The sequence below is a fragment of the Argiope bruennichi genome, chromosome 6 (genome assembly GCF_947563725.1).
Source record: "Argiope bruennichi chromosome 6, qqArgBrue1.1, whole genome shotgun sequence".
NCBI classification, from domain to species: Eukaryota; Metazoa; Arthropoda; class Arachnida; order Araneae; family Araneidae; genus Argiope; species Argiope bruennichi.
In genome coordinates, this window is record NC_079156.1 from 118,108,978 (window position 1) to 118,135,414 (window position 26,437).

Here is a 26,437-nt window from a genome sequence, read left to right on the forward strand (position 1 = left end):
ACGGGTCAACTTAACATCCATCTCACGTATAGGATGAACAGGCCAAAAAACAATGTTCGTTTCAACAGAATGTAATTTATTTCTGATCTGCAGATCCCATGAATTTTGCCAAATAGAAAAAAAGTGATAATTTATAGACCTTTTGATATCCCAAAAGGGAAGTCTTATATTTAAAAAGCTCGTTGCAGATTTTGCTGTCAAATCTGCTTTCTCATTCCCGAAGATACCGACATGACTCGGAACCCAACAGAAATTTATTTGAAAGCCATCATTTTTCAAAAGACGCAAAGTAAATAAAATTTTAATCGCAACCGGATGCATCCGATTGTGATAGTGTGAAAGGGTCTCCAAAGCACTCATGCTATCGGAATAAATAATAAATTGACGCTCAGAGGACGATCTAATTTTCTGGAGGGCACAGAAAATTGCTACCAACTCAGCAGTAAAGACGGAGCAGCAATTATGAAGACGGTGGCTCAGTGTATCGGATGGAAATATAATTCCACAACCGACATGACCATCTGATTTTGAGCCATCCGTGAAAATTGGGTTAAAAGTAGAATACCAATAGCGATGATATAAAAAGATCTGTTGGAGAACAATAGTAGCTGTTGAGCGTTTATCGAATCCAAGAAAAGGATTCAAATAAGAAAATTGCGGGATATCCCAGGGTGGGAAACTAAGGAAATCCACAGCTCTAACACGAATATCGTTAAGGTCCGAGTCATGAAGGAGTATTTTGGTTCTCTCAAAAAAGGGTAGCATGTTCGAAGGACGGGCATTATACAGTCGGCGAAGACCAACTGGCAATGACAATTGGCCTAAAGGATAATTGAGGACAGATTTTGTTCTAAAATAAAATATGGCAGATAATTTCTTACGCCTTAAACATAGAGGTAGCTGATGACATATGACGTATAAGCTTTCAACCGGAGAAGTACGAAATGCCCCAGAACAAATACGCAATGCAGAGTGGTGAATAGTATCCAGTCGCCGCAGAACTGATGGGCAGGCGGAACCATACACCATACATCCATAATCGATTCGGGAAAGAATTACAGATTGATAAATACGGAGTAAGGAGGTTCGATCGGCACCCCAGGATGTTCTGGAAAGCACCTTCAAAATATTCAAAGACTTCTCACACTTCTTCCGCAAATAAAAGATGTGTGGAAGGAAGGTGAGCTTCCGATCGAGAATCACTCCCAAAAACCGTATTTCGTTCACCACAGGAATTGGAATATTCCGAATATGTATATTCGGATCGAGGTGAAGCTTCCTTTTTCGACAGAAATGGACACAACGGCTCTTCTCCGGAGAAATAGCGTGCCCATTGTCATCGCACCAAGCCACCAGTTTATTTACGGCGGTTTGCAACTGCTGTTCAATCAGATTAATATCACTTCCTTCGCACGAGATCTGCAGATCGTCTACGTAAAGGCTGGCATGTACAGATGAAGGTAAAATTGTTAAAACCTGACTAAAATGGACGATAAAAAGTGTGACACTGAGGACACTTCCCTGTGGAACTCCCTCAGATTGAATAAAAGGATTTGAATAAAAGTTCCCAACACGAACTCTAAAGGTGCGATGTGATAAAAAGTTCCTTAGAAAGATGGGAAGATTTCCCCTAAAGTCAAAGTTAAAAAGAGTTGAAAGTATGCCGTAGCGCCATGTACGGTCATATGCCTTCTCAATATCGAAAAATATGGAGACAAGGTGGTTCCTCCTTACAAATGCGTTGCGAATTTCAGTTTCCAGCAATACGAGGTTGTCAAAAGTAGACCGACCTCGACGGAAACCACTCTGCAACGGAGAGATGCATCCTTGTTTCTCCAATTCGTATATGAGCCGAGCATTGACCATTCGCTCAAAAGTCTTGCAAAGACAACTTGTCAAAGCAATTGGTCGGTAGTTCAGAGGATTAGAAGATTCCTTGGCAGGTTTTAGAATGGGGATCACAATCGCTTCTCGCCATTGTGAAGGGTACTTCTGCTCAGTCCATATTCTGTTGAAAAGCATTAACAGATTGGAAAGGGAAGTGGTATTCAAATGGCGGAGCATATTGTATGTAATCCCATCAGGCCCGGGACTGGAGTCATGGGCATTAGATAATGCTGTTTCCAGCTCAAACATTCTAAACTCACAGTTGTATGGAAAGGTATTTCGTTCGTTAAAGCGCAAAGGCAACCGTTCCGCACGATTCTTAATTGTAAGAAAGTCAGGGTTATAAGAATCAGTAGCGGAAACCTGTGCAAATGTTTGACCCAGAATGTTGGCAACGTCTAATGGGGCAGAATATTTCACATTCCCTCTATTTAAAACAGGAATGGAGGATTCATGATATATTCCATTAGCAGCCTTTACCTTTTTCCATAGAACTTTGCTGGAAGTAGAGGATGTGATTGAGGATATGAATTGAATCCACGATTCCCTCTGACTACGACGCCGTATGCGGCGAGCTAGTGCTTTGGCTTTTTTAAAAGCGACGAGATTCTCTGTTGTAGGGTACCTTCGAAAGATGTTCCATAACTTTTTCTGCTGCTTGTGACTTTCGCTACATGCTTCATTCCACCACGGTCTGCGAAATTTTCTTAAGCGTGGTGAACTCTTTGGAATTGTGGAAGTTGCGGCACATATTATAGTATCAACGACATTTTGAACTGCTTCCGAGATGTCTGATGTATTTACCATTGTCTCTGTGATATATGCCAGTTGAGAGAAAGTGGTCCAATCTGCCCGCTGGAATAAGAAACGCGGAGGACAATAAGTCGCACCGCCGCCATCAGCATGGGAGACTATAATAGGATAGTGATCGCTATTGTATAAATCGTTGCTAACAGCAAAAGTTAGCAACGGCAGAAGTTCAGGAGAACATATGGCTAAATCAAGACTGTGGAAGGTACGTGTGGGCTCGTGAAAATACGTCTTTTCATCATTGTTGAGCAAACATAAACAGTTATTAGAAATGAACTGTTCTATTTGCTGCCCACGAGAATTTGTACTGTTTGAACCCCACAACGTACTGTGGCCATTGAAATCGCCAAGCAGGATAAAAGGCGAAGGAAGCTGGTCCACTAATTGGTCAAGGTCTTGTTGACGAATGACATCATGAGGCGGTAAGTAAATGCAGCAGACTGTGACCAAAGTTTTTACATGAACTTGTACAGCCACAGCCTGTAGAGAGGTGTGTAGGGTAAGAGAATTGCTCGGATATAAATTGGAAGTAAAGATGCAGACCCCTCCAGAACTATGAGCTCCACTGTCTGCATCTTTCCGAACACAATTGTAACCGCGTAATTTAATTGGGAAATTTGGCTTCAAGAAGGTCTCTTGAAGACCAAAACAAACAGGATGAAATCTGTTTATAATAGACTTGATGTCATGAAGTTTGGGCCGAATGCCACGACAATTCCAAGAGAGGAAGGTACCCATTAAGAGAGTGATTTGGGAGGAGAAAGAGAGGAAGCAGTTGTTGGAGTTGCATGATCATCGCAACTCATACCAAGCTCATATTCATCCTCAGACGGATGCAGTTTAATATCGGGGTTATTAAGTGTGTCACCAAAAATGGACTGCAAGTCCTTATGGACAACACCTTGCGTCGCTAACCCCAATGCGACGGAATTTTTTGATGCAGAACTTTTTAGTTTCTTTCGTAGATCTTTTTTCGTTAGGCCACGTTTCGCCAAGTTTAATGTCAGCGAAGTCTGCGATTTGGATTTTCTTCTAATAGTTTTTTGATTATCAGTTTTAGTTTTCAGAGAATGTTCAGTATCGGAATCGGAAGTTTTTTCATTATTTGTTGTTTTATTTGTTGTTTTCCTGGCATATTTTAAACAGTTCTCACAAGAGCAATTCTCACAGAAAGTTTTCTTAACTGCCGAAGCATAACTGACACCAGGAGTTGGGGTTTGTGCCTTAACCCTGCGTCTGGCTTCGGGATAAGATAAGTCTTCCTTGAATTTTATTGTCATAACTTGCTTTTCCAGTGCCCAGCGCGGACAAGATCGAGAATATGAGGGATGATCGCCACCACAGTTTACGCATTTTTCTTCTGCTTTACACTGCTGGCTATCATGCCCTTTTTGTGCACAGCGGGCACAAGTGAGAGACCCGCGGCAATTCATTTTAGAGTGGCCAAAGCGTTGGCACTGAAAGCATCTTAGTGGATTAGGAATATATGGCCTCACCGGTAACTTTATATAGCCTGCATATACGTACTCGGGTAATTTAGGAGTTTGAAAAGTTAACACGTGATGTTTCGTCTCAAGTAGTTGTCCATCACGTCGTATGGAAATTCGACGTACGTGTGTAACACCTTGAGATTTCATTTCGGAAACAATTAACTCTACAGGAAGATTTAGTATTTCGCCGCAGGTAATGACGCCTTTAGAGCTATTAAGTGATTGGTGAGGGGTTACAGAAACTCTTATTGTTGCCAAGGATTTAAGTTTTTGTATCTGTTGAGCTTGCTTTCGAGAAGAAACCTCCACAAGCAAGTCACCAGATCTCATCTTTCGAATCGATGGAACTTCGCCGACTGTAGCATTTATAGCCTTTTGCACAAGAAAAGGAGAGACTGTTTCGAATGTTTCTTTATTTTCGGAAACTCTTTTTAATACAAAATATGCATCAAAATGTTCGTTGTTGTTGAAGGAAATTGGTGCTTTATGACGCCCACTAAAGGGACCCTTCTTGGGAGGAGCCATGCGATATTGAGGAAGATTCGGGCCCGACGGCACCGCCCACCACGGAGCCCAACAAGGGAAGGCAGCCACCGGCTCTGGCCATTCCCAGCCTCGGCACTTACCTTGGTGCTAGCCGGAACCTATACGCTGGGAGTTACCCCCGGGGACAGTGACCACCCTTAACGCCAAGCCCAAGGAGTAACCCCTTTGCTTGATCCCTAGCAGACTAGCCACTCAGGTGACTAGGTACCAGCCGATTGATGCACAGGGGACCACAGTACACCACCCGTCTGTCAAATGGGTTGCCACGCACGGCCAACACGTGGGACTTTGGCTGTCCATGAGAAGCAAGAAGCAAACAGAGCGGCGACAGCTTCTCATGGAGAGCTCCCTCGCTTGCCGTCGAGGGATGGAAGGATCAAGTAAATAGCAGAAGGCGTAGAGGAGAGTAAGCATGAAGGGAGTCAAGATCCCTGGGAACCTCGGGATTGGGACACCCGTACTCACCTATAGTAGGTGAGCCCCTGAGGGGCGCATATTTACAGAGAGCGAATTAAAATAATAATAACGATGATTATTAAATGAACTACATTGAACCAAAATATGTGCAATGCTAAAATCAACATGACATCGAGGACAGACGGGTGGTCTTTCGCCAAAAAGAAGATGACGGTGTGTAAAACGAGTATGTCCTATACGGAGACGAGTCAGTTTCACATCGAACTCTCGTACAGGAATAACAGGCCAGATATCAATGGAAGGTTTAAGGGTATGCAATTTATTATGAATTTGTTTATCCCATTTTTCCTGCCACGTGGTATCAAGACAGCTAACAAGAGTTTTCTTGATATCACAGTAGGGAAGTTCTTGTGTCAGAAAAGAAGAAGCAGATTTCGCAGCAGAGTCTGCCGCTTCGTTGCCAGAAATGCCTACATGACTCGGCACCCAACAAAAGGTAATATTACAACCCTTTTTCTGAGTTTGAGTTTGAGTTTGAATTTTAGTGGCACAAGAGCCAAATCTGGCTAAGCTGCGCCAAACATTGATTAAAAACGTAAAACTATGTATGTAAAATGTTTAAACATACGCGCTACGATACAAGATAAACATGAAACAAATGTTAAACAGCGAAGAAGAAATAAAAAATAGCAAAATATTAAAATTTCAAATAAAATCTAAAGTTCATATAAACATCTAAAATACAAAAACGGCTAAAATATGAAGAAAATTTCCTAAATTTTTGATAAAAATCCAATACGTTTAAGGAAAGCAAACAACTGTAGGTGGGGTCTTTCCCCCAACAGATCCTTCAGGTCTACCTCAGTAGTGCCAAAAAAATATAAACGAAAGGGATTGAAATCAGGACATTTTGTTAAAATATGATCTATCGAGTCTGGTATGGTATGGTATAGTTAAGGTTTTCTGGCACAAGGTCCAATTTAGGACAAGCTGCGCCATCCACAAGGATATTTAAATAGTTCCATTATAAATGTGTAAAATGTGTAAATAAAACAAGGGTACATTGTAAAACGTCAAAAGTTTAGAAGGTCCATGATTTATAATGATTTGGCACAAGAATAAAAATAAAACTCAAATTTTAAATGCTATGAAAGAAACCAATGGCTTTTAAAAAGTCAAATAGTTTTGAGTGAGGTTTCTCACCCACTAGGTCCTGTAAATTTAAAATAGGCGAATGAAAGTGAGTTAAACGATCAGAAGTAAAATTAGGACATTGAGTAAGAATATGTGCAATAGAATTGATCACTCCACAGTTCGTACAATGAGGGACTCGTTCACCAAACAGCAAATGTCTATGCGTATACCTTGTGTGCCCAATGCGTAGACGAATTAATTTTACATCTGCGCATCGGTTTGGTAAAACTGACCACATATTTATTTTTGGTTGAATAACATGTAGTTTGTTATCAACATGTGTGTCCCAAACTTCGTGCCACTTTTTATCGATGTATCGTTTGATATAACTTGATACATCACAAAAGGGAACACGGAAATTGAACGGTTCTGAAGCTGATTTTGCAGCTAGATCTGCAAGCTCATTGCCATGGATTCCAACATGACTCGGTACCCAGCAGAAAATTATTTTGAAGTCTCTATTAGCCAGTATTGATAGTTGCTGCATGATTTGTGCAACAATTGGATGACAAGAATAATCAAAATTTTGTAATTGTTGCAAAACGCTCATGTTGTCGGTGTATAAGCAAAATTTACGACAGTCAGATGAAGAAATGTTTTGCAGTGCACATAAAATAGCAGTTGCCTCTGCCGTATACACTGAGCAATATTTGGGGAGAGTATGGTTATATGTAGAGTTATCTAAAATAACACCGAAACCGACATGATTCATCGTTTTTGAACCATCAGTAAAGATTGCTTTATAGTTATTATACTGGGCACGATGCTCAAGGAATATTCGCTGAAGCGAATGTGCATCAATATGAGATTTTTTGAAACCAATGAATGGGTTTATATGAGAAATGCATGGTGTATTCCAAGGAGGAAAGTAGAAACGGTCAATAGACAATATACTCACGTCAGAAAGTTGTGTGTCTGAAATGAAGGATGTCATGCGTTCATAAAATGGACGGATAGCCGTTGGACGAGCATTATAAATTCGCTCTAAAAATTGACTGAGAGTGGTGTAAATTAAAGGATGATTAGGTGTGGATGAAATTTTAAAATAATATTGCAATGACAATTTCTGGCGACGAAGAGATAATGGAAGTTGATGGCATATCACATATAAGCTTTGCACCGGGGATGTGCGGAAAGCTCCAGAACAAATCCTCAGAGCAGAATGATGGATTGTATCAAGTTTCTTCAAAGCAGTATTGCTGGTAGAGCCATATGCTAAACAACCGTAGTCTATACGAGATAGAATCAGAGCTTCATATACTCGGAGTAATGATGTCCTATCAGCCCCCCAAGATGTGTTGGAGAGAACCTTTAGAATATTTAGCATTTTTTCACATTTCTTTCGTAGAAAGGAGATGTGAGGATGGAAAGAAAGCTTTCGGTCGAAAATTACCCCGAGAAAACGTACTTCTGGTACAACAGGAAGAACTCTATTGCGTATATAAATTTCAGGTTCAGGGTGAAGACTGCGTTTTCTGCAAAAGTGGACGCAACAACTTTTACTTGATGAAACTGTGTATCCATTCTGATCACACCATTTCACAAGACTATTCACAGCAGTCTGCAACTGCCTTTCAATCAGGCTTATGTTTGATCCCTGGCAAGAAATATGCAAATCATCAACGTATAATGTGCCTAAAACTGATGAAGGAAGTATTAAAAGTATTTTAGAAATGTGGATAATAAAAAGAGTAACGCTTAATACGCTACCCTGAGGAACACCTTCCATTTGAATAAAAGAGTCAGATAATGCCGATCCAACACGGACTTTAAAAACACGACAAGATAAGAAATTTTTAATAAAAAGTGGTAATTGACCACGAAACCCAAACTCATAGAGGGTTCGAAGTATCCCATAACGCCAAGTCTGGTCATACGCCTTTTCAATATCTATGAATATGGAAACCAAATGATTTCTCCGCACAAATGCATTACGGATTTCTGTTTCCAACTGTAAAATGTTATCAAGGGTAGATCTACCTTTGCGAAATCCACTTTGATGTAACGGTATGAGTTTTTCCAATTCTAGTTGGTGGATAAGCCGAAAATTAACCATTCTTTCAAATGTTTTACTTAAACAACTAGTAAGTGCAATAGGGCGATAGTTTGAAGGATCCGTCGGATCTTTCCCTGGTTTCAAAACTGGAATGATAATAGCGTCCTGCCATTGAGAAGGAAAAACTCCTTCATTCCAAATTCTATTATAAAGGTGAAGTATATTGTGAAGTGAGGGAACACTCAAGTGGCGAAGCATATGGTATGAAATTTTATAAGGTCCTGGGCTAGTGTTATGAGATTTGGAAAGTGCCCTTTCCAGCTCATGCATGTTGAATTCAGAGTTATACGGGAGAGCATGTCTTACTTTAAAGTTAATTGGCTGTCGCTCAGCACAGCTCTTAATACTTAGAAACGTAGGATTATAGCTGTCTGAGCTAGACACTTTGGAAAATGTTTCAGCAATAATATTAGCTATATCTCTGGGTGATGAGTAAATAGAGGAATTATTCTTTAAAACAGGAAATGTAAATTCTTGATAAATACCGTTAGCAGCCTTTACCTTTTTCCATAAATGCTTGCTAGATATATTAGATTTAATACGAGACACGTATCCAATCCAATATTCCCTCTGACTGCGTCTTCGAACTTTTCGGGCAAATGCCTTTGCACACTTGAATGCAACGAGATTTTCTGTTGTTGGACGCCTTCTAAAAATATTCCATCGTTTACTTTGTGCCTTCTCTGCTTCACTGCAGGCATTATTCCACCAAGGTTTGGAAAGCTTACGAGGTCTTGTAGAACTTTTTGGAATTGCAATATCAGCGGCATATAATATAATATCAGTTATTTGTGTAACAGCCTCGGAGATATCCAAACAATTAACCATTGCTTCAGTGATTGTGGCCAACTGCTGAAAGCTGTCCCAATCTGCCCGTTGGAATAAGTAGACAGATGGTCGTTGTGCCATCCTAACACTATTAGCAAGGGCAATGAAAATTGGAAAGTGGTCACTATTGAGAAGATCTGTTCCAACGGAAAAATTTAAAAGTGGGAGCAATATTGGAGAACATATAGCAAGGTCTAATGAATGAAATGAACGGGTGGGTTCGTGAAAATATGTCTTTTCATCACTATTTAACAGGCAGAGATTATGATCAGATATCAACTGCTCAATTTGCTGGCCACGAGAGTTGGTGTCTTCATTTCCCCATAGAATGCTATGTCCGTTAAAGTCACCGAGCAATATGAAGGGAATAGGAAGTTGATCCACTAAAGAGTTTAAATCTTCTTGTAAAATCACCTCACGTGGAGGGAGGTATACACAGCAAACTGTTATAAGTGTCTTTACGTGAACTTGAATAGCAACAGCCTGCAAATTGGTATGAAGGATAATTGGTGTGCTGGGGTAGAAGTTGGAAGTGAAAATGCAGACACCTCCTGAAACACTAGCATTTAAATTTGTATTTAAATCTTTGCGGACGCAGTTGTACCCTCTAATTTTAGAGATTATTGAAGGTTTTAAATAGGTCTCTTGTAAAGCAAAACAGACAGGCCTGTGTTCATTTAAAAGTGATTTGATTTCGACGGTTTTAGAACGATACCCACGACAATTCCACGAAATGAAACCAGACATGGAAAAATAAACAAAAAAACTAAGGAATGTCTGAAAAAGTTACGCATGGCCGCCTGGAGGCGATTTATTAAGAAAATTATCCATTTCTACATCAGATATATCAGATGCAGATGGACAAATTGCTAAGATAGAGTCTGAAGTAACTGGTATATCAGAAGGATCTGGAGGTTTAGGAGGGACTTCATTGTCAGATGTTTTGGCACTTGGAGGAGATTTTGTTTTCTTTCGTTTCTTCTTAGCGAAACGAGTTAAAGAAAATTCTGAATCTTTAGATTGAGAAACGGGTTGAGAAGATTTTTTGGAAGTAAATGCTGAATTTCGATTGTTTTCAGTTTTTTGTGAGTTATTGCTCTTTACTGATTCAAAAGCTGAATGTTTACAGGAGCAGGTTTTCAATGTATTAATATCTGTAAAGTCGGTCTGAGAACTAGTACATTTCAATGTTGAACTTATGACGGCACTATAAGCAAGGCCAGGTTTGGGTGTTCTGTCTAAAACAAATTTTTTCGCTTCTGCGTATGAAATATTTCTTCTAACTTTCAGACTTTGAATTTCTTTTTCCATTTTCCATTTAGGACAGTCACGGGAATACGCAGGATGGGACCCAGAGCAGTTTAAACATTTGAAGGTCTGTGAGCTACAAACTGAAGTTTCATGATCTTCAGCTGAACATTTCGCACATCGACGGCTGCCACGACAAGTTCCCTGCGAATGTCCAAATCTCTGACATTTAAAACAACGCAGAGGATTTGGTATATATGGTTTAACTTTAGATTGTATATAGCCAGCACGTATAAATTTCGGAAGTTCCGGACTACTGAAAGTTAGAATGACATGTTTAGTTGGAATGAATGAACCATTACGTTTAATTTTTATGCGATGAGCTGCACAAACTTTTTGGGAATGCAATTCCTGAATGAGTTCATTCTCCGAACAATCAAAAAGATCTAAATCGGAGATGACTCCTCGAGAGAAATTCAGTGTCCTGTGAGGAGTTACCTCTACAGGGAAGTCTCCAAGTTGTGTTAATTTCTGCATCGTAGCAATCTGTGTTTTTGATGAGGTCTCAATAAGGAGATCCCCAGACGGAAGTTTTTTGGTAGATTTAACATCACCAATAAATGAAGAAATCAATCTTTGAACTATGAAAGGTGAAACTTTATTAAATGTCTTTGGTGTGTGTAAGATTAGGAATCTAGTATCTTCGGTGATTGGTAAACGTGGCGAAGTGTCTGAAAAACCCATGCAAAAAGGGAAAAAAATTCAAGCCCCGACGGCACCGCCCACCATGGAGCCCAACAAGGGAAGGCAGCCACCGGCTCTGGTTGCCTCCAGCCTCAGCGCTTACCCTGATGCTAGCCAGAACTTATACGCTAAGGGCCACTTCCAGGAACGTCTACCACCCTTAACGCAGAGCCCCAGAAGGTGACCCCTTCGCTTGATCCCCTTGAGCAGACCAGCCAAATGGCTGGGATACCAGCCGATTGATACACCGGGGACCGAAATGTACCACCCGTCTAATGGGTCGCCACGCACGGCATACACGTGGGGTTTTTGGCTGTCCATGAGAAGCAAGAAGCAAACAGAGCGGCGACAGCTTCTCATGGAGAGCTCCCTCGCTTGCCGTCGAGGGAAAGAAAAAACAAAGCAGAAAGCAGAAGGCGCAGAGGAGAGTAAACCTAAAGGGAGTAAAGATCCCTGGGAACCTCGGGGTTGGGACACCCGTACTCACCTATAGTAGGTGAGCCCCTGAGGGGGTATCGAGTCTGGTATTCTGCATGAGGAACATAACGGTGCCGGGTCTCTAAATAACAAATGCTTATGAGTGTAACGAGTATGACCGATTCGAAGGCGAGTCAGCCTCACATCAGCCTGACGAAAAGGTATAGTCGGCCATGTATTAATAATGGGTTTGATGCTGTAAAGTTTGTTGCCTATTTGGCAGCTCCAGGATTCCTGCCACTGAGTATAAATATGTCTTTGCACACATCGGCGGATATCATCATATGGTGTTTCATAATTTAAAGGAGTTGAGGCCAGTCGAGCTATGTTATCTGCCTTCTCGTTGCCATCAATTCCAACGTGACTTGGGATCCAGCAAAAGATTATGTCAAACCCGTTCTTTTCGAGGGAATGGTAGCTGTATAAAATATCCAAAACAATTGGGTGGTAGTGGAAAGAAAGATGTCCCAGTTGTGTTAGAACACTCCTGCTATCACTATAAATACAGAATTTTCGAAACTGACTTCTAGAAATTCGTTGCAAGGCATAAAATATTGCCATTGCTTCGGCACTATAGACGGAAAATGAAGAAGAAAGACTATGGTTGTATGAGGTATTATCAAATATAACACCAAAACCTGTGTGCCCTTCAGTTTTAGAACCATCTGTAAAGACGGCAATATAATCAGAATACTGACTTCGATGGGAGTGGAAAATACTTTGAAAAATGACCGGAGAGGTTTCAGTTTTATTAAAATTTATGAAGGGGTTTATATGTTCCACTGACAGCATTTCCCAAGGGGCTTGATGAAAAACACCTGTCGACAGGACTTGCAATTCCTCCAGTTTCATATCTTTAATCAAAAGTTTCGTGCGGTCAAAGAAAGGACGGGTACATGATGGTCGAGCATTATAAAGCCTGCTGATTGAACAATTGGAAAGCGGTTGTCTCAAAGGATGGTTAGAGTTCGACATTACTTTAAAATAATAAATAAGTGACAATTTCTGACGCCTCAAAATTAGTGGCATTTGGTTACATTCAGCATAAAGGCTCTCAATGGGGGATGTCCGGAAAGCTCCAGAGCATATTCTTAAAGCTGAATGATGAACCATGTCAAGTTTCCGTAAGACAAATTTGCGTGCAGAACCATAAACAATACAGCCATAATCAATGCGAGAAAGTATTACAGCCTGATATATCCTAAGGAGAGACACACGATCCGCGCCCCAAGTCGTGTTTGATAAAACTTTCAAAATATTCAATAGCCTTTCGCACTTTTTACGTAAATAGAGAATGTGCGATGGATGGATGGATGTGATAATTCTCTGGCGCAAGATCCTTTTCTAGGATATGCTGCACCGAAAACACAGTTCATTTGTCGAGTTTCTATTTAGTTCCTTAAGATCCAACGTAAAAAACTGGTAAAACAGTAGGTAAAAGTACTATAATAGTAACTTTAAATTTCATTAAAAATTCCAATTTTCTTTAGGAACGGAAATAAATTTTTATGGGGTCTTTCTCCTATAAGGAAAGACAAGTTAAAATCAGAGGAGTTAAAAAAGTTCATGCGCTCTCTATAAAAATCCGAACATTCAATTAAAATATGACGTGTAGTCAGTGGAACATTGCACGAACCGCACACAGGTGGAGATTCACCGAATAGTAAATGTCTGTGTGTGATACGTGAATGTCCAATACGCAGTCTAGTTAAAATTACATCAAATTTTCTGTTGAAAGTTGAAGTCCATGTCATAATATACGGTTTCACTTCGTGGAGTTTGTTATTTACTTCTCGATTCCAGTCATTTTGCCAAGTCTTCAGCATCCACTTACGTATTGTGTTCTTTATATCAGTGTAATGAAGAGGTTGAGGGCGATATGTAGTAGCAAATTTAGCTGCAGTATCTGCCTGTTCATTTCCTGTTATGCCGACATGCGCTGGTATCCATGAAAATAAAATTGTAAAACCTCTCCTATGCAGATGGGATTGCAAACGCTTGATTTCCCATGTAAGACTATGAGAATTCCTACCACTATTCAAGGATTCCAAAGCACTCAAAGAGTCAGAGTAAATAATGGCTTTTACTGGACTTTTTTCAGAAAGATATTTTAATGATATATACAATGCTGTCAATTCAGAGGTAAAAACAGAGGTGAAATCGTGAAGTTTATAACTTATAATGTCATTCTCACAAACAAAAGCGCAACCAGTATTTGTATCAGATTTAGAGCCATCTGTATAAATGGGTAGATAATCATAAAATAATTGTCTGTGGGAAAAGAAAATAGATTTGAAAATAGAGCTACATATCTCTGCTTTGTATAGATTCTTAAAAGGATTCAGGTAGGTGATGTTATTGCAGATCCAAGGGGGGTTTACAAATGAATCACTATTGCTGACATCAAGAGTCTGAAATTCATCTGGAAGTAATTGGCGAATTCGTAGTCCCAAAGGAGGTATACATGAAGACCGTTTATTGAATAGCCTGTCTGTGCTGTGATCCAAAAAGATTTTCCTCAAAGGGTTATTTTCATTTGATAAAACTCGAAAGTAATAACAAAAGGATAGCATGTGTGTTCTGCGAGTCAAAGATGGCTCAAAATTTTCCACATACAAACTCATTACTGGAGAGGTGCGGAAAGAGCCTGAGCATAGTCTTAAAGCCTGATGGTGAATATAATTAAGCCGTGAAAGGTATGAAAGTCGCGTGGATCCGTAAACGATGCATCCATAATCCAGTTTTGAACGTATGACGCTTCTATATACACGTAGTAAGCAAGTGCGATCAGCGCCCCAAGCAGTGTTTGAAAGAACTCTTAAAATATTTAGAGACTTGAGACATGTCTTCCTCAAATATGTGATATGGGGAAGAAAAGTCAATTTTTTGTCAAAAATTACCCCAAGAAATTTGCATTCATTCTGCATAATTAAAGGTGTGTCTTGAATAAATAATTCCGGATCTGGATGTAACAATCTTCTACAGAAATGAACACCAAAGGTTTTTTGAGCAGAAAACGTGAAACCGTTTTTATTTGTCCAAGCTATCATATTATTGATTGCTGTTTGCAGCTGTCTTTCAATAAATCTCATATCTCTACCAGAACAAGATATCTGAAGATCGTCCACATAAAGTGATCTTTGTATGCAGGAAGGTAAAACTGATAAAATATTATTAATTTTTAAAATAAATAGGGTTACACTTAAAACTGAGCCCTGAGGAACGCCCTCTTCTTGGCAATAAACATCAGAATAAGTATTTCCCAGTCTAACTCTAAAATAACGGTGTTGTAAAAAGTTTTGTATAAACATAGGCAAATGTCCACGAAAATCCAGCTCAAATAGGTCTTTCAAAATCCCATATCGCCATGCTCTATCATAAGCCTTCTCTATGTCGAAAAAAATTGAGACCAGATGGTGGTGTCTGAGAAAGGCTGTACGAATGGCACTTTCTAATAAAATCAGATTATCTGTTGTACAGCGGCCTTTACGGAAACCGCTCTGAAATGGTGAAATACATCCTTTTTTTTCCAAAATATAGGTTAAACGCGCATTTACAATCTTTTCAAGAAGTTTGCACATGCAGCTGGTCAATGCAATTGGACGGTAATTGAGAGAATCTAAAGGATCTTTATAAGGCTTCAATATGGGAATGACGGTGGCATATTTCCATTTTGATGGAAAATAATGCTCTTTCCATATTCTATTAAACATGTATAGAATATTATCAAGAGAGTCATCTGACAGATGCGAGATCATAGAATAAGTGATGCCATCAGGACCTGGTGAAGTTTGCTTAGTTGTGGACAATGATTCACGTAATTCTTCTATGGTCAGATCGACGTTATATGTGAGAATCTTTTTTGTGCGAAATCGAAGGGGAATTTTTTCTGTTGTGTTCTTATATGACAGAAATGGTTCTGTATAGTTTTGTGCTGCGCATACAGATGCAAATGATTCTGCTAAAATATTAGTCATTTCCTGTAAGTCACAAATTTCCCGATCCTTCACTTTTAAATAGGATACAGGATATTCAGAATAAATTCCACACGCCTTTTTTACTAGATTCCACATTTCTGTCACTGATACAGAAGAATTAATATTGGATGTAAGTTTAATCCAGGAATTCCGTTGGGCTTGGCGCCGAGTACGTCTAGCTATAGCTTTAGCTTTTTGAAATAAAATAAAATTTTCCGTAGATGGCCGTCTTCGGAACTTATTCCATGCAATTTGTTGATTCCTGCGCGTTTCTGTGCACTGACTATTCCACCAAGGTTTCCGAAATTTAGGGAAAGCAGTGCCCGATTTCGGAATTGTTTCATCTGCTGCTCTGAGTATTGAAGAGGTCACATTATTGACAACAACATCAAGGTCTGGATGTTCCACCATATCCCTTGATATTTTGGCCCTGCTAGTGAAACTCGTCCAATCAGCTTTATCAAAAATATAACGTTTAGGTCGTTGTGGTACCATGACAGGTATATTAACTTGAGTGAGGAAAATTGGGAAATGATCACTTTCACATAAGTCATTCCCCACTCGAAAAGTGAAAAACGGAGCAATAGGGGCTGAACAGAGAGCAAGATCTAAACAATGGAAAGTTTTACTACCCAAATGAAAGTGGGTATAGTCACCATTATTCAAAAGACAAAGAGAGTGATCAGAAATAAATTCCTCAATTTGTCTTCCACGAGGATTCGTGCTATTACTACCCCAAACAGGACTATGAGCGTTAAAATCACCTATTATTATGAACGGTGCTGGCAATTCAGTAACTAATCTATCAAGTTCATGTTTATCAATGGCGGAATTAGGAGGCAAGTAAAGAGAACAAACTGTAATTAAGCGCGGAATCGCAGTACGAATCGCAACCGCTTGCAGTTGTGTGTGAAGTGGGATTATAGATGTGGGGTGGTCATGCGAGACGAGGAGAGCAACACCTCCCGATGCTCTATCAGAGTTACCATCTCTTCGAATCAAACTATAGCGTTTAATTTTTGCTGGGTCGCTTGATTTTAAGTATGTCTCTTGAAATGCCATGCAGACAGGGTGAAAATTGTTAATAAAGTCCTTGATTTGGTGCAATTTATTGCGAAAGCCACGACAGTTCCATGAAATAAGTGTGGCCATAAAATCAGCGTTTACGTTGAGATTTTTTCTTAACTTTGCCTGCAGTAACATCATCGAGCTGCGTAGAAGGTTCCATATCCATTTCAGAGAGGTCTGAAGAGGATGGATTAATAGATAAAAGTTCATCAGGCGGAAGTTGATTGGTAATACCAGAAGATTTTAATTTTTTTCGGAGTTCTTTCGTCGGTTTGTTATTACTGCATACTTCAGGGTCTGTATGTAGAGCAACAGCTGCAACAGGTGAAGTACAACTGGAACTAGTATCTACAGGAGTTGCAAGCTTAGATGCATAATAGTCAGTTTTAGTTGGAAGTTTTTTCGTCTGTGTTACATTTGCTTTTAAAGGTTGTAATTTTTTGAGAGGAGGGCAAACAATTTTCGTTAATAATTCTTCGGTTTGAGTTGAACCGACATTAGTGTTTTCTGGTTTTGATTTCAAAAGAGAGGAATACGATACACCAGACTTAGGCATTCTATCATTGACTATTTGGCGGGCTTCTTTAAAGGTTATGTTGTTTTTTATTTTAATGGCTAGGATTTCTTTTTCCATTTGCCATTTAGGGCAAAATTTAGAAGATGCTGCATGAGCGCATGCACAGTTAGGGCATTTCAATATTTCTGAATCGCATGTGTTAGTTTCATGATCCAATGAAGAACATTTACCACATACCATTTTACCACGACATGATTGCCGAGAGTGACCATACCTCTGACACTGGTAACATCTCAGAGGATTAGGTATGTATGGACGAATGTTACACCGCAAATATCCAGCACGTATGAATTTTGGTAGAACAGGCGTTTCAAATGTAAGAACAACATGCTTTGTGGGAATTAAACGTCCGTCACGTCGAACATGAATGCGACGAGCGGCGCAGACCCCCTGGGATCGTAATTCTTCCACTAATTCTGTGTCAGAGTGTTGTACAAGAGATTGTTCCGAGACAACCGCCCGTGAGAAATTCAATGTCTTGTGAAGAGATACTTTTATTGGCCATGAACCTAAGGTAGTAAGTTTACTCAGAGTATCTGCTTGCTTTTTTGATTTCGTTTGAATAAGGAGATCGCCAGAACGCATTTTCTTAATATCTGATACTTCACCAATGGTAGATAGAATCAATTTATGTACAAGGAATGGAGAAAGCGCATGAAAAGTTTCATCAGTATGCATAATAAAATAACGAGAATTTGATGTTGCTTCGGTGACGTTTGTGAAAAAGCCCATACAAAGAGGGATTCAAATTCGGGAACCGACGGCACCGCCCACCACGGAGCCCAACTAGGGAAGGCAATTGCTGGCTCTGGGCATTCCCAGCCTCAGTATCCACCCTGGCGCTAGCCGGTACCTATACGCTAAGGGCCACTTCCAGGAACGTCTACCACCCTTAACGCAGAGCCCCAGAAGGTGACCCCTTCGCTTGATCCCCTTGAGCAGACCAGCCAAATGGCTGGGATACCAGCCGATTGATACACCGGGGACCGAAATGTACCACCCGTCTAATGGGTCGCCACGCACGGCATACACGTGGGGATTTTGGCTGTCCATGAGAAGCAAGAAGCAAACAGAGCGGCGACAGCTTCTCATGGAGAGCTCCCTCGCTTGCCATCGAGGGAAGGAAAAACACAGCAGAAAGCAGAAGGCGTAGGGGAGTGGAAACATAAAGGGAGTATAGATCCCTGGGTACCTCGGGATTGGGACACCCGTACTCACCTATAGTAGGTGAGCCCCTGAGGGGAGAGAATGTGCGATAAAAAAGTCAGTTTACTATCTAAAATAACTCCTAGGAAACGAACTTCTTGAACGACTGGAATAGGTTGATTGTGAATATAAAGTTCTGGTTCAGGATGCAAATTCCTTTTTCTGCAAAAATGTACAATACAGCTTTTGCTTGAGGAGATGGTGTGGCCATTTTGTTCGCACCATGAAAGGACACTATTGATAGCAGTTTGAAGTCTTCTCTCGATTTCATTCATGTTCACTCCCTGACAAGATATCTGCAAGTCATCTACGTAGAGACTGCTTTGAATTGATTGAGGCAAACGTAAAAGTACTTTTGAAATGTGAAGGATGAAAAGTGTTACACTCAAAACGCTTCCCTGAGGGACGCCCTCAGATTGAATGAAAGAGTTTGAAAGTATACCACCAACACGGACGTTAAAAGAACGATGAGATAAAAAGTTTCTTATAAAAATTGGTAAATTTCCATAAAATCCATAATCTGATAAAGTACGTAGGATACCGTAACGCCAAGTGCGGTCCTACGCTTTATCAACGTCGAAGAAAACAGAAACTAAATGATATTTTTTGACAAATGCATTACGGATCTGCGTTTCTAAATAAACAATATTGTCTAATGTTGAGCGTCCTCTACGGAATCCGCTCTGATACATTGGTATAAAATTATTCATTTCCAGTTCATAAATTAATCTGGAGTTGATCATTCTCTCAAGTGTTTTTGATAGACAGCTTGTAAGTGCTATAGGTCGGTAACTTAGTGGGTCAGCGCTATCTTTCCCAGGTTTTAATATTGGAATAACTATAGCATTTTGCCATTGTCTTGGATAGACATGCTCATTCCAGATTCGGTTAAATAGCAGAAGAACGTTTAAGAGGGAATTTTCGTGTAAATTTTGAAGCATGCAGTATGCTATTCCATCTGGTCCTGGAGATGAATTATGACACTGGGATAGAGCCTTCTGTAATTCGGACATTTTAAACTCACAGTTATAGGGAGCATATTTGTCGCTGTCAAAAGAGACAGGGTACTGTTCAAAGCGTCTCTTAATTTCCTGGAAAACCATAGAGTAAGAATGGGAGTTGGAAATCTCAGCAAAGGTTTCCCCAAGGACATTAGCGATATCTTCTGGGGAAGAGTAAATAGTATTACCACGCTTCAGGATGGGAAATGTGAAATCATTGTGAACACCGTTTGCTGCTCTAACTTTTCGCCACAATTGGGAACTCGATGTTGAGGAGGTTATTGACGAAGCGAATCGTATATACGACTCTCGTTCACTTCGACGACGGATTCTACGAGCATGTGCTTTGGCGCTTTTAAAGGCAATAAAGTTTTGTGTGGTTGGGTATCGACGGAAGATACCCCACATTTTTTTCTGTTTCTTAAGAGCATCATGGCATGCATCGTTCCACCATGGTTTTCGCAATCTGTGTGGCTGGGAAGAGCTTTTAGGTATTGATGCATCAGCAGCAGTAATTATTGCATCAGTGACGTATCGAACTGCGTCATTAATGTCTGAAGATTTGTCCATTTCCTCAGTGATCACAGCGAGTTGTTTGAATGTTTTCCAATCTGCATGCTGGAAAAGGTATTTACGAGGAAATGAACGCACAAACATTGTCAGCATGGGAGACTAAAAGCGGGAAGTGATCGCTATTATGAAGGTCATTTTCAACAATAAAATTCAGTGAGGTCATAAGTGAAGGGGAACAAATAGCCAAGTCCAATGAATGGAATGTGCGTGTTGCCATATGAAAGTAAGTTTTTTCATCCCTATTAAGTAGACAGAGACAGTGATCGGATATAAGTTTCTCGATCTGTCTTCCACGAGAATTAGTTTTATCACTACCCCATAACATACTATGACCATTAAAATCTCCAAACAAAATGAAGGGTGTGGGCAACTGATCAATTAACAAATTTAGTTCTTCCTGATTGATAGATTCATTTGGTGGGAGGTAAATGTTACAAACTGTAATAAGGGTTTTAAAATGGATTTGTATTGCCATAGCCTGCAATGAGGTATGTATTGGAAGAACGGTACTGGGATACAAATTTGAAGTCCATATGCAGACACCTCCAGTTGGGACTGCACCTGTATCTACATCTTTTCTAGTACTTGAGTAACCACGAATTTTTGCTGGATGTGTTGATTTCAAAAGTGTTTCTTGAAGGGCAATAACAGCAGGCTGATAAGAGTTAATTAATATTTTAATATCAGGAATTTTAGAACGAAAACCGCGACAATTCCAGGAAATACCGAGACACTTGAATTTTAAGAATGGAGTTCAGAATTGCCACTGACACCAGCACCTGCATCAGAAATAATAGTAGAATGATCCATTTCAACATCCGATAGATCAGAAGAGGATGTTGTTAACTTTAAAATCTCATTAGAGACTTCCATTTTGGAAGAATCGGGAGGACGTGGAGGATGCTGTAGAGACGGGAATTTCGATTTTTTTCGACTTTTCCCTTTTGCATTTTTTTGTCCTTTGGCAACTGTAATGTATTGTTGCACCTTAGAAAGGGGTTGCTCCGGTGAATTTAAAGCCTTGGCAGATGTGGCTTTATTTTTTACATTTGAAGAGGGAGTTAATGTATTCACTGGACTGATATCATTAAGATCGTACTGTATACCAATTTCTGTTTTTTGTGTGAGAACAGAAGAATACGATAGACCTGGCTTTGGTGTCTGTCCGACAACTAATCTGCGAGCTTCTGCATAAGATATATTTTATTTTACTTTTGTCGCCTGTATTTGTTTTTCAATCAACCATTTTGGGCAAGTTCGATTTGGATTTGGATTTGGATTTCTGGCGCAAGATCCTAATATAGAATATGCTGCGCCGAAACAGTTTAAAATTTTCACAGCAAGATAAAAAGTAGTTTATCGTTACAAAAAGTGTAACTGACAGTGTTCAAACTAGTCAAAAGTTAAGGTAAGAAGGTATTAAAACTATATGTTAAATTTCATGGATGATATCAACATCTTTAATGTACGAAAAAATGTTTGGATGATGCGTCTCACCCAATAAAGAATCTAAGGTAAAATTGTTGGACTTAAAATGCTTGCAACGAAGATCAGTAAAACTTGCGCATTCTATTAAAATGTGACGAATTGTTAAAATATCTCCACAATTAAAACATACTGGTGGTGGCTCGGCAAAAAGTAAAAATCTATGTGTCAAGCGAGTGTGACCAATGCGTAGTCGGGATAAAATTACATCATAGCGCCTGCTTAGTTTTGAAGACCAGTTGGCCAATTGTGGTTTAATAAAATGAAGCTTGTTGTTAGTTTCCATGTCCCATTCATTTTGCCACTGGCGATAGCACCAACGAATAATCGCTGTACGCATATCTTTATAAGAAAGACGTTGGGGCAAGATTACGCTCGCCGACTTAGCTGCTGTGTCTGCGATTTCATTTCCAGAAATGCCCATGTGTGAAGGGATCCAGGAAAGCAAAACTCTAATATTTTTTAAACATAGAAGTCGGTATATCTTCTTCACTTCCTGTAGAAGTGGATGACCAAGAGATGAAGAGTTTAGAGCCTGCAGAACACTCAGAGAATCCGTGTAAATAACAGACTTATGGATATGTTGTTCATCAATATATTTGAGGGCTAAGTAAATAGCGGTTAATTCCGAGGTAAAAACAGTAGAAAAAGGATGAAGTTTATAACTTATAATTCGATGTCCATGAACAAATGCGCAACCCACATGATCAGATGATTTAGAACCATCCGTAAAGATGGGTTCATAAGAACAATAAAATTCACGATGATGTTTAAAAAGTGCAATAAAAACCGAGCTATCAGTGTCTGATTTTCTAAATTGTTTAAAAGGGTCTTCAAAGTGTAATTTGTCCTCCATCCATGGAGCTGTATTTGGACTATCCTCCTCATATATTTGTATATCGCTAAAATCATTTGGCAATATTCTTTGTACACGCAATCCCAAATGAGGTATGTAGGATTTGCGCGAATTAAACAAGCGATCGTTAACGTCATTCCGGATTTTCTCATGAAAAGGATGGCGTTTATTGGATAAAATACGATAGAAATAAAACAATGATAGCTTCATTCTCCTATTTGACAAAGGAGGCTCAAACGCTTCAGCATACAAACTAGCTACTGGTGATGTCCTAAATGCTCCAATGCACAATCGGAGAGCTTGATGGTGAACAACGTTCAAACGTTTAAGGTAAGATTGCCTAGCAGAGCCATAAATAACACATCCGTAATCAATTGTTGATCGAATGATACCTCGGTAAACTCTTAGTAGGCACGTCCGATCAGCACCCCAAGAAGTATTGGATAAAACCCTCAGAATGTTTAATGACTTCAGGCATTTACTCCGCAAATATGTAATGTGCGGAAGGAAAGTCAATCTTTTATCAAAAATAATACCTAAAAATTTGTGCTGATCCTGAATGGAAATTAAATTACCTCTCAAGAACAATTCTGGCTCTGGATGAAGGGGACGTTTGCAGAAGTGCATAGCAACTGTTTTCTGAGGAGAGAACGTGAAACCGTGTTTATTTGACCACTCTACAATGTTATTTATCGCTGTCTGAAGCTGCCTCTCAATGTATCGCATGTCGCGGGCATAACAAGAAATTTGCATATCATCTACATATAGTGTCTTGTTGACAGTTGCTGGTATAACAGATAAAATAGGATTAAGAGCTAAAATAAAGAGTGTCACACTTAATATACAGCCTTGTGGGACACCTTCTTCCTGGCAAAAAACATTGGAATAAGTATTCCCAAGCCGCACTTTAAAATATCTCTGGTGTAAAAAATTTTGAATAAAAAGAGGTAAATGCCCTCTAAACTTAAGGTCGTAAATATTTTTCATGATCCCGTATCTCCATGCTCGATCATATGCTTTATTTATATCAAAAAATACCGATACCAAATGATTCCTTTTTATAAAGGCCGTTCGAATATCCGTTTCCAAGGCCAAAATATTATCAATTGTTGAACGATTCTTCCGAAAACCGCTTTGAAAAGGGGAAATAAATTCATTTTCCTCCAGTATGTGAACGAGGCGTGCGTTTACCATTTTTTCAGAAACCTTACATAAGCAACTGGTCAGGGCTATTGGTCTATAGTTAGATGGCTCTTGTGGATCTTTTCCTGGCTTTGGTACAGGGATTATTATTGCAAATTTCCATTTATCGGGAAACACATGCTCTTTCCAAATTCTGTTATACATGAACAGAAGATTTTGGAGGGATCTGTCAGATAAATGCTGCAGCATTGAATAAGTAATTCCATCCGGCCCCGGTGCTGTCTGTTTTGTGACAGATAATGCTCTGCGCAACTCCGAGATGGTAAAATCAGCATTGTAAGATAAATGCTTTTTTGTTTTAAAGCGTAGTTTGATGTTTTCTTGGTATTTTTTGTGCGTGAGGAAAGGTTCCGTGTAATTACTCGCTGAACATACAGAGGCAAAAGCTTCTGCAAGAGCATCAGCCATTTCCTGAACACTGGAAATAATTTCCCCATTCTTCTTCAGGCAAGAGATGGAACGATCAGGATATATTCCGCATACTTTTCGAATGCTGGTCCACATATATTTGGAAGTTGCATCAGAATTTATGCTCGATACAAATTTAATCCAATAAGTCCTCTGACTTCGTCGCTTAACTCGTCGTGCTATTGATTTGGCCTTTTGAAAAAGAATCAAATGATTCGTTGTTGGTCGCCGCCTAAAGGTGTTCCAGGCCTTCTGAAGATCTTTTTGGGCCTTTGTACAATCTTGGTTCCACCATGGTTTTTTATATTTGATTTTTCCTGATCTCGATTTTGGGATTGTAGCATCTGCAGCTTTTATAATAGTATCAGTTATTAGGTTTACAACGCTATTTAAATCATCATTCTCTACCATATTATGTGTTATCTGTGCCCTTGAGGTAAAGTCTATCCAGTCAGCTTTTTGAAAAATATATCGTGGTAGACGTGGAGTATTTACACCACTTCCAGTTAAATGCTCTAAAAAGATGGGGAAATGGTCGCTATCGAGCAAGTCAGTTCCCACTCTAAAATTAAAGTACGGAGCTAGAGAAGGTGAGCATATAGCGAGATCTAGTGAATGAAAGGTTTTGCTCCTATGATGAAAATATGTTTCTTCTCCATTATTGAGCAGGCATAGTGAATGGTTATTAATAAATTCTTCAATCAGCCGCCCACGAGGATTAACATCTTCACTTCCCCAGAGAGGGCTATGACCATTTAAATCACCAACTAAGATGAAAGGAGATGGTAATTCATCCACTAAGGCATTAAGATCTCTTAATTCTACCGAAATACTAGGTGGCAAGTAAAGACAACATATTGTCGTCAAAGAGGGGTTCAAGACTCGGACAGCAACAGCTTGCAAATTTGTATGTAATGGAATGATAGACGAGGGTGTATTATGGGATACAAGGAGAGCAACACCTCCAGTAGCTCGATCGGATTCATTATCCTTTCGTATAAAGCTATAACGTCTGATTTTCATAGTGTCTGACGGTTTCAAATACGTTTCTTGTAGAGCTATACAAATCGGATGGGTTTCACTAATTAAATCTTTAATATGAGTTGTTTTATTACGGAAACCACGGCAGTTCCAGGAAATAAATTTGGCCATCAAGATTGGGATTTATCTGGAGGTTTTTTCTTTTTTTCCCCACCTGATTGATTTTTAGAGGTAGTAGACCGGTCTAATTCCATATCGGAGAACTCAGAAGACGACGTGTAAGTTTTTAAGAAATCTTCTGCCACAAGGGGTCGATTCAATAATGCTTTCTTTTTTGTTCTTTGTTTTGCATTTACTTTAAACGCTTTAAGAGATGATATCGTGGAGATTTTTGTTTTATTACTGCAATTACGTTTGGCAATTTTATCATTTACAGGATAATTGGATGACATCGAAGGAACAGAGGAGACTGCTGGCAATTTTGTAGTTTGATTTGAAACTGAACTAGTGGGTGGTAATTGAGTTATACGAGAATCGGTTTGAGCACTACTACATGTTAGTGTTGCTTTTAGTATACCAGAGTAAGATGCACCAACTTTTGGAGTTCTATCATTTATTAATTTTCTTGCTTCTGCGAAGGATATATTTTTCCGTATTTTTGTGGATATAACTTCCTTCTCTAGAGTCCATTTAGGGCAAGACTTGGAGAAAGAAGTATGAGACCCAGAGCAATTAACGCACTTCATGGTGTCTGAATGGCAATTATTTATCTCATGTCCAGGTTCAGCACATTTTGCACACATGATCATTTTGCTACGACATGCTTGCTGGGAATGGCCGTACCTTTGGCATTTAAAACACCTAAGAGGGTTAGGTATATATGGTCGAACTCTACAAATTTGGTACCCTGCTTTGATTGACTTAGGAAGAACTGGAGTTTGAAAAGTTAATACGATGTGTTTTGTTGGTATAAGTTGACCGTCACGCCGAATGTTGATACGACGCGCGGCGCATACTTGCTGGTCTGAAAATTCTGTTACAAGATCTCCATCAGATAAGTCGATGAGATCCGGCTCGGAAATGACACCACGTGAAAAGTTTAAAGTTTTATGTAAGGCTGTTTGGACAGGAAAATCTCCTAATTTGGTGAGTTTACTAATAAGAAGAGCTTGTTTCTCGGAAGTCTGCAACAAAAGGTCACCAGAACGTAGTTTTTTAATGTTTTGTACTTCACCAATTGTTGATTGTATTAATTTGTTTACAAGGAAAGGAGAAACTCTATGAAATGTATTTTGAGTACTAATGATCATGAAACGAGAATTAGATGATGCTACAACGACGTTAGAAGAAGAGCCCATATGATATGGATTAAGGTTCGGGCTCGACGGCACCGCCCACCACGGAG

General features: G+C 39.5%; 1 protein-coding gene across 1 annotated transcript; it reads right to left on the bottom strand.

Annotated features, from left to right (window-relative positions):
- Window positions 1-16,830: 16,830 nt before the first annotated feature.
- LOC129971935 (uncharacterized) lies at window positions 16,831-17,904 on the bottom strand. Its single transcript, XM_056085913.1, has one exon. The coding sequence runs from the start codon at window positions 17,902-17,904 to the stop codon at window positions 16,831-16,833; it is 1,074 nt and encodes a 357-aa protein (XP_055941888.1).
- Between the last annotated feature and the right edge of the window lie 8,533 nt (window positions 17,905-26,437).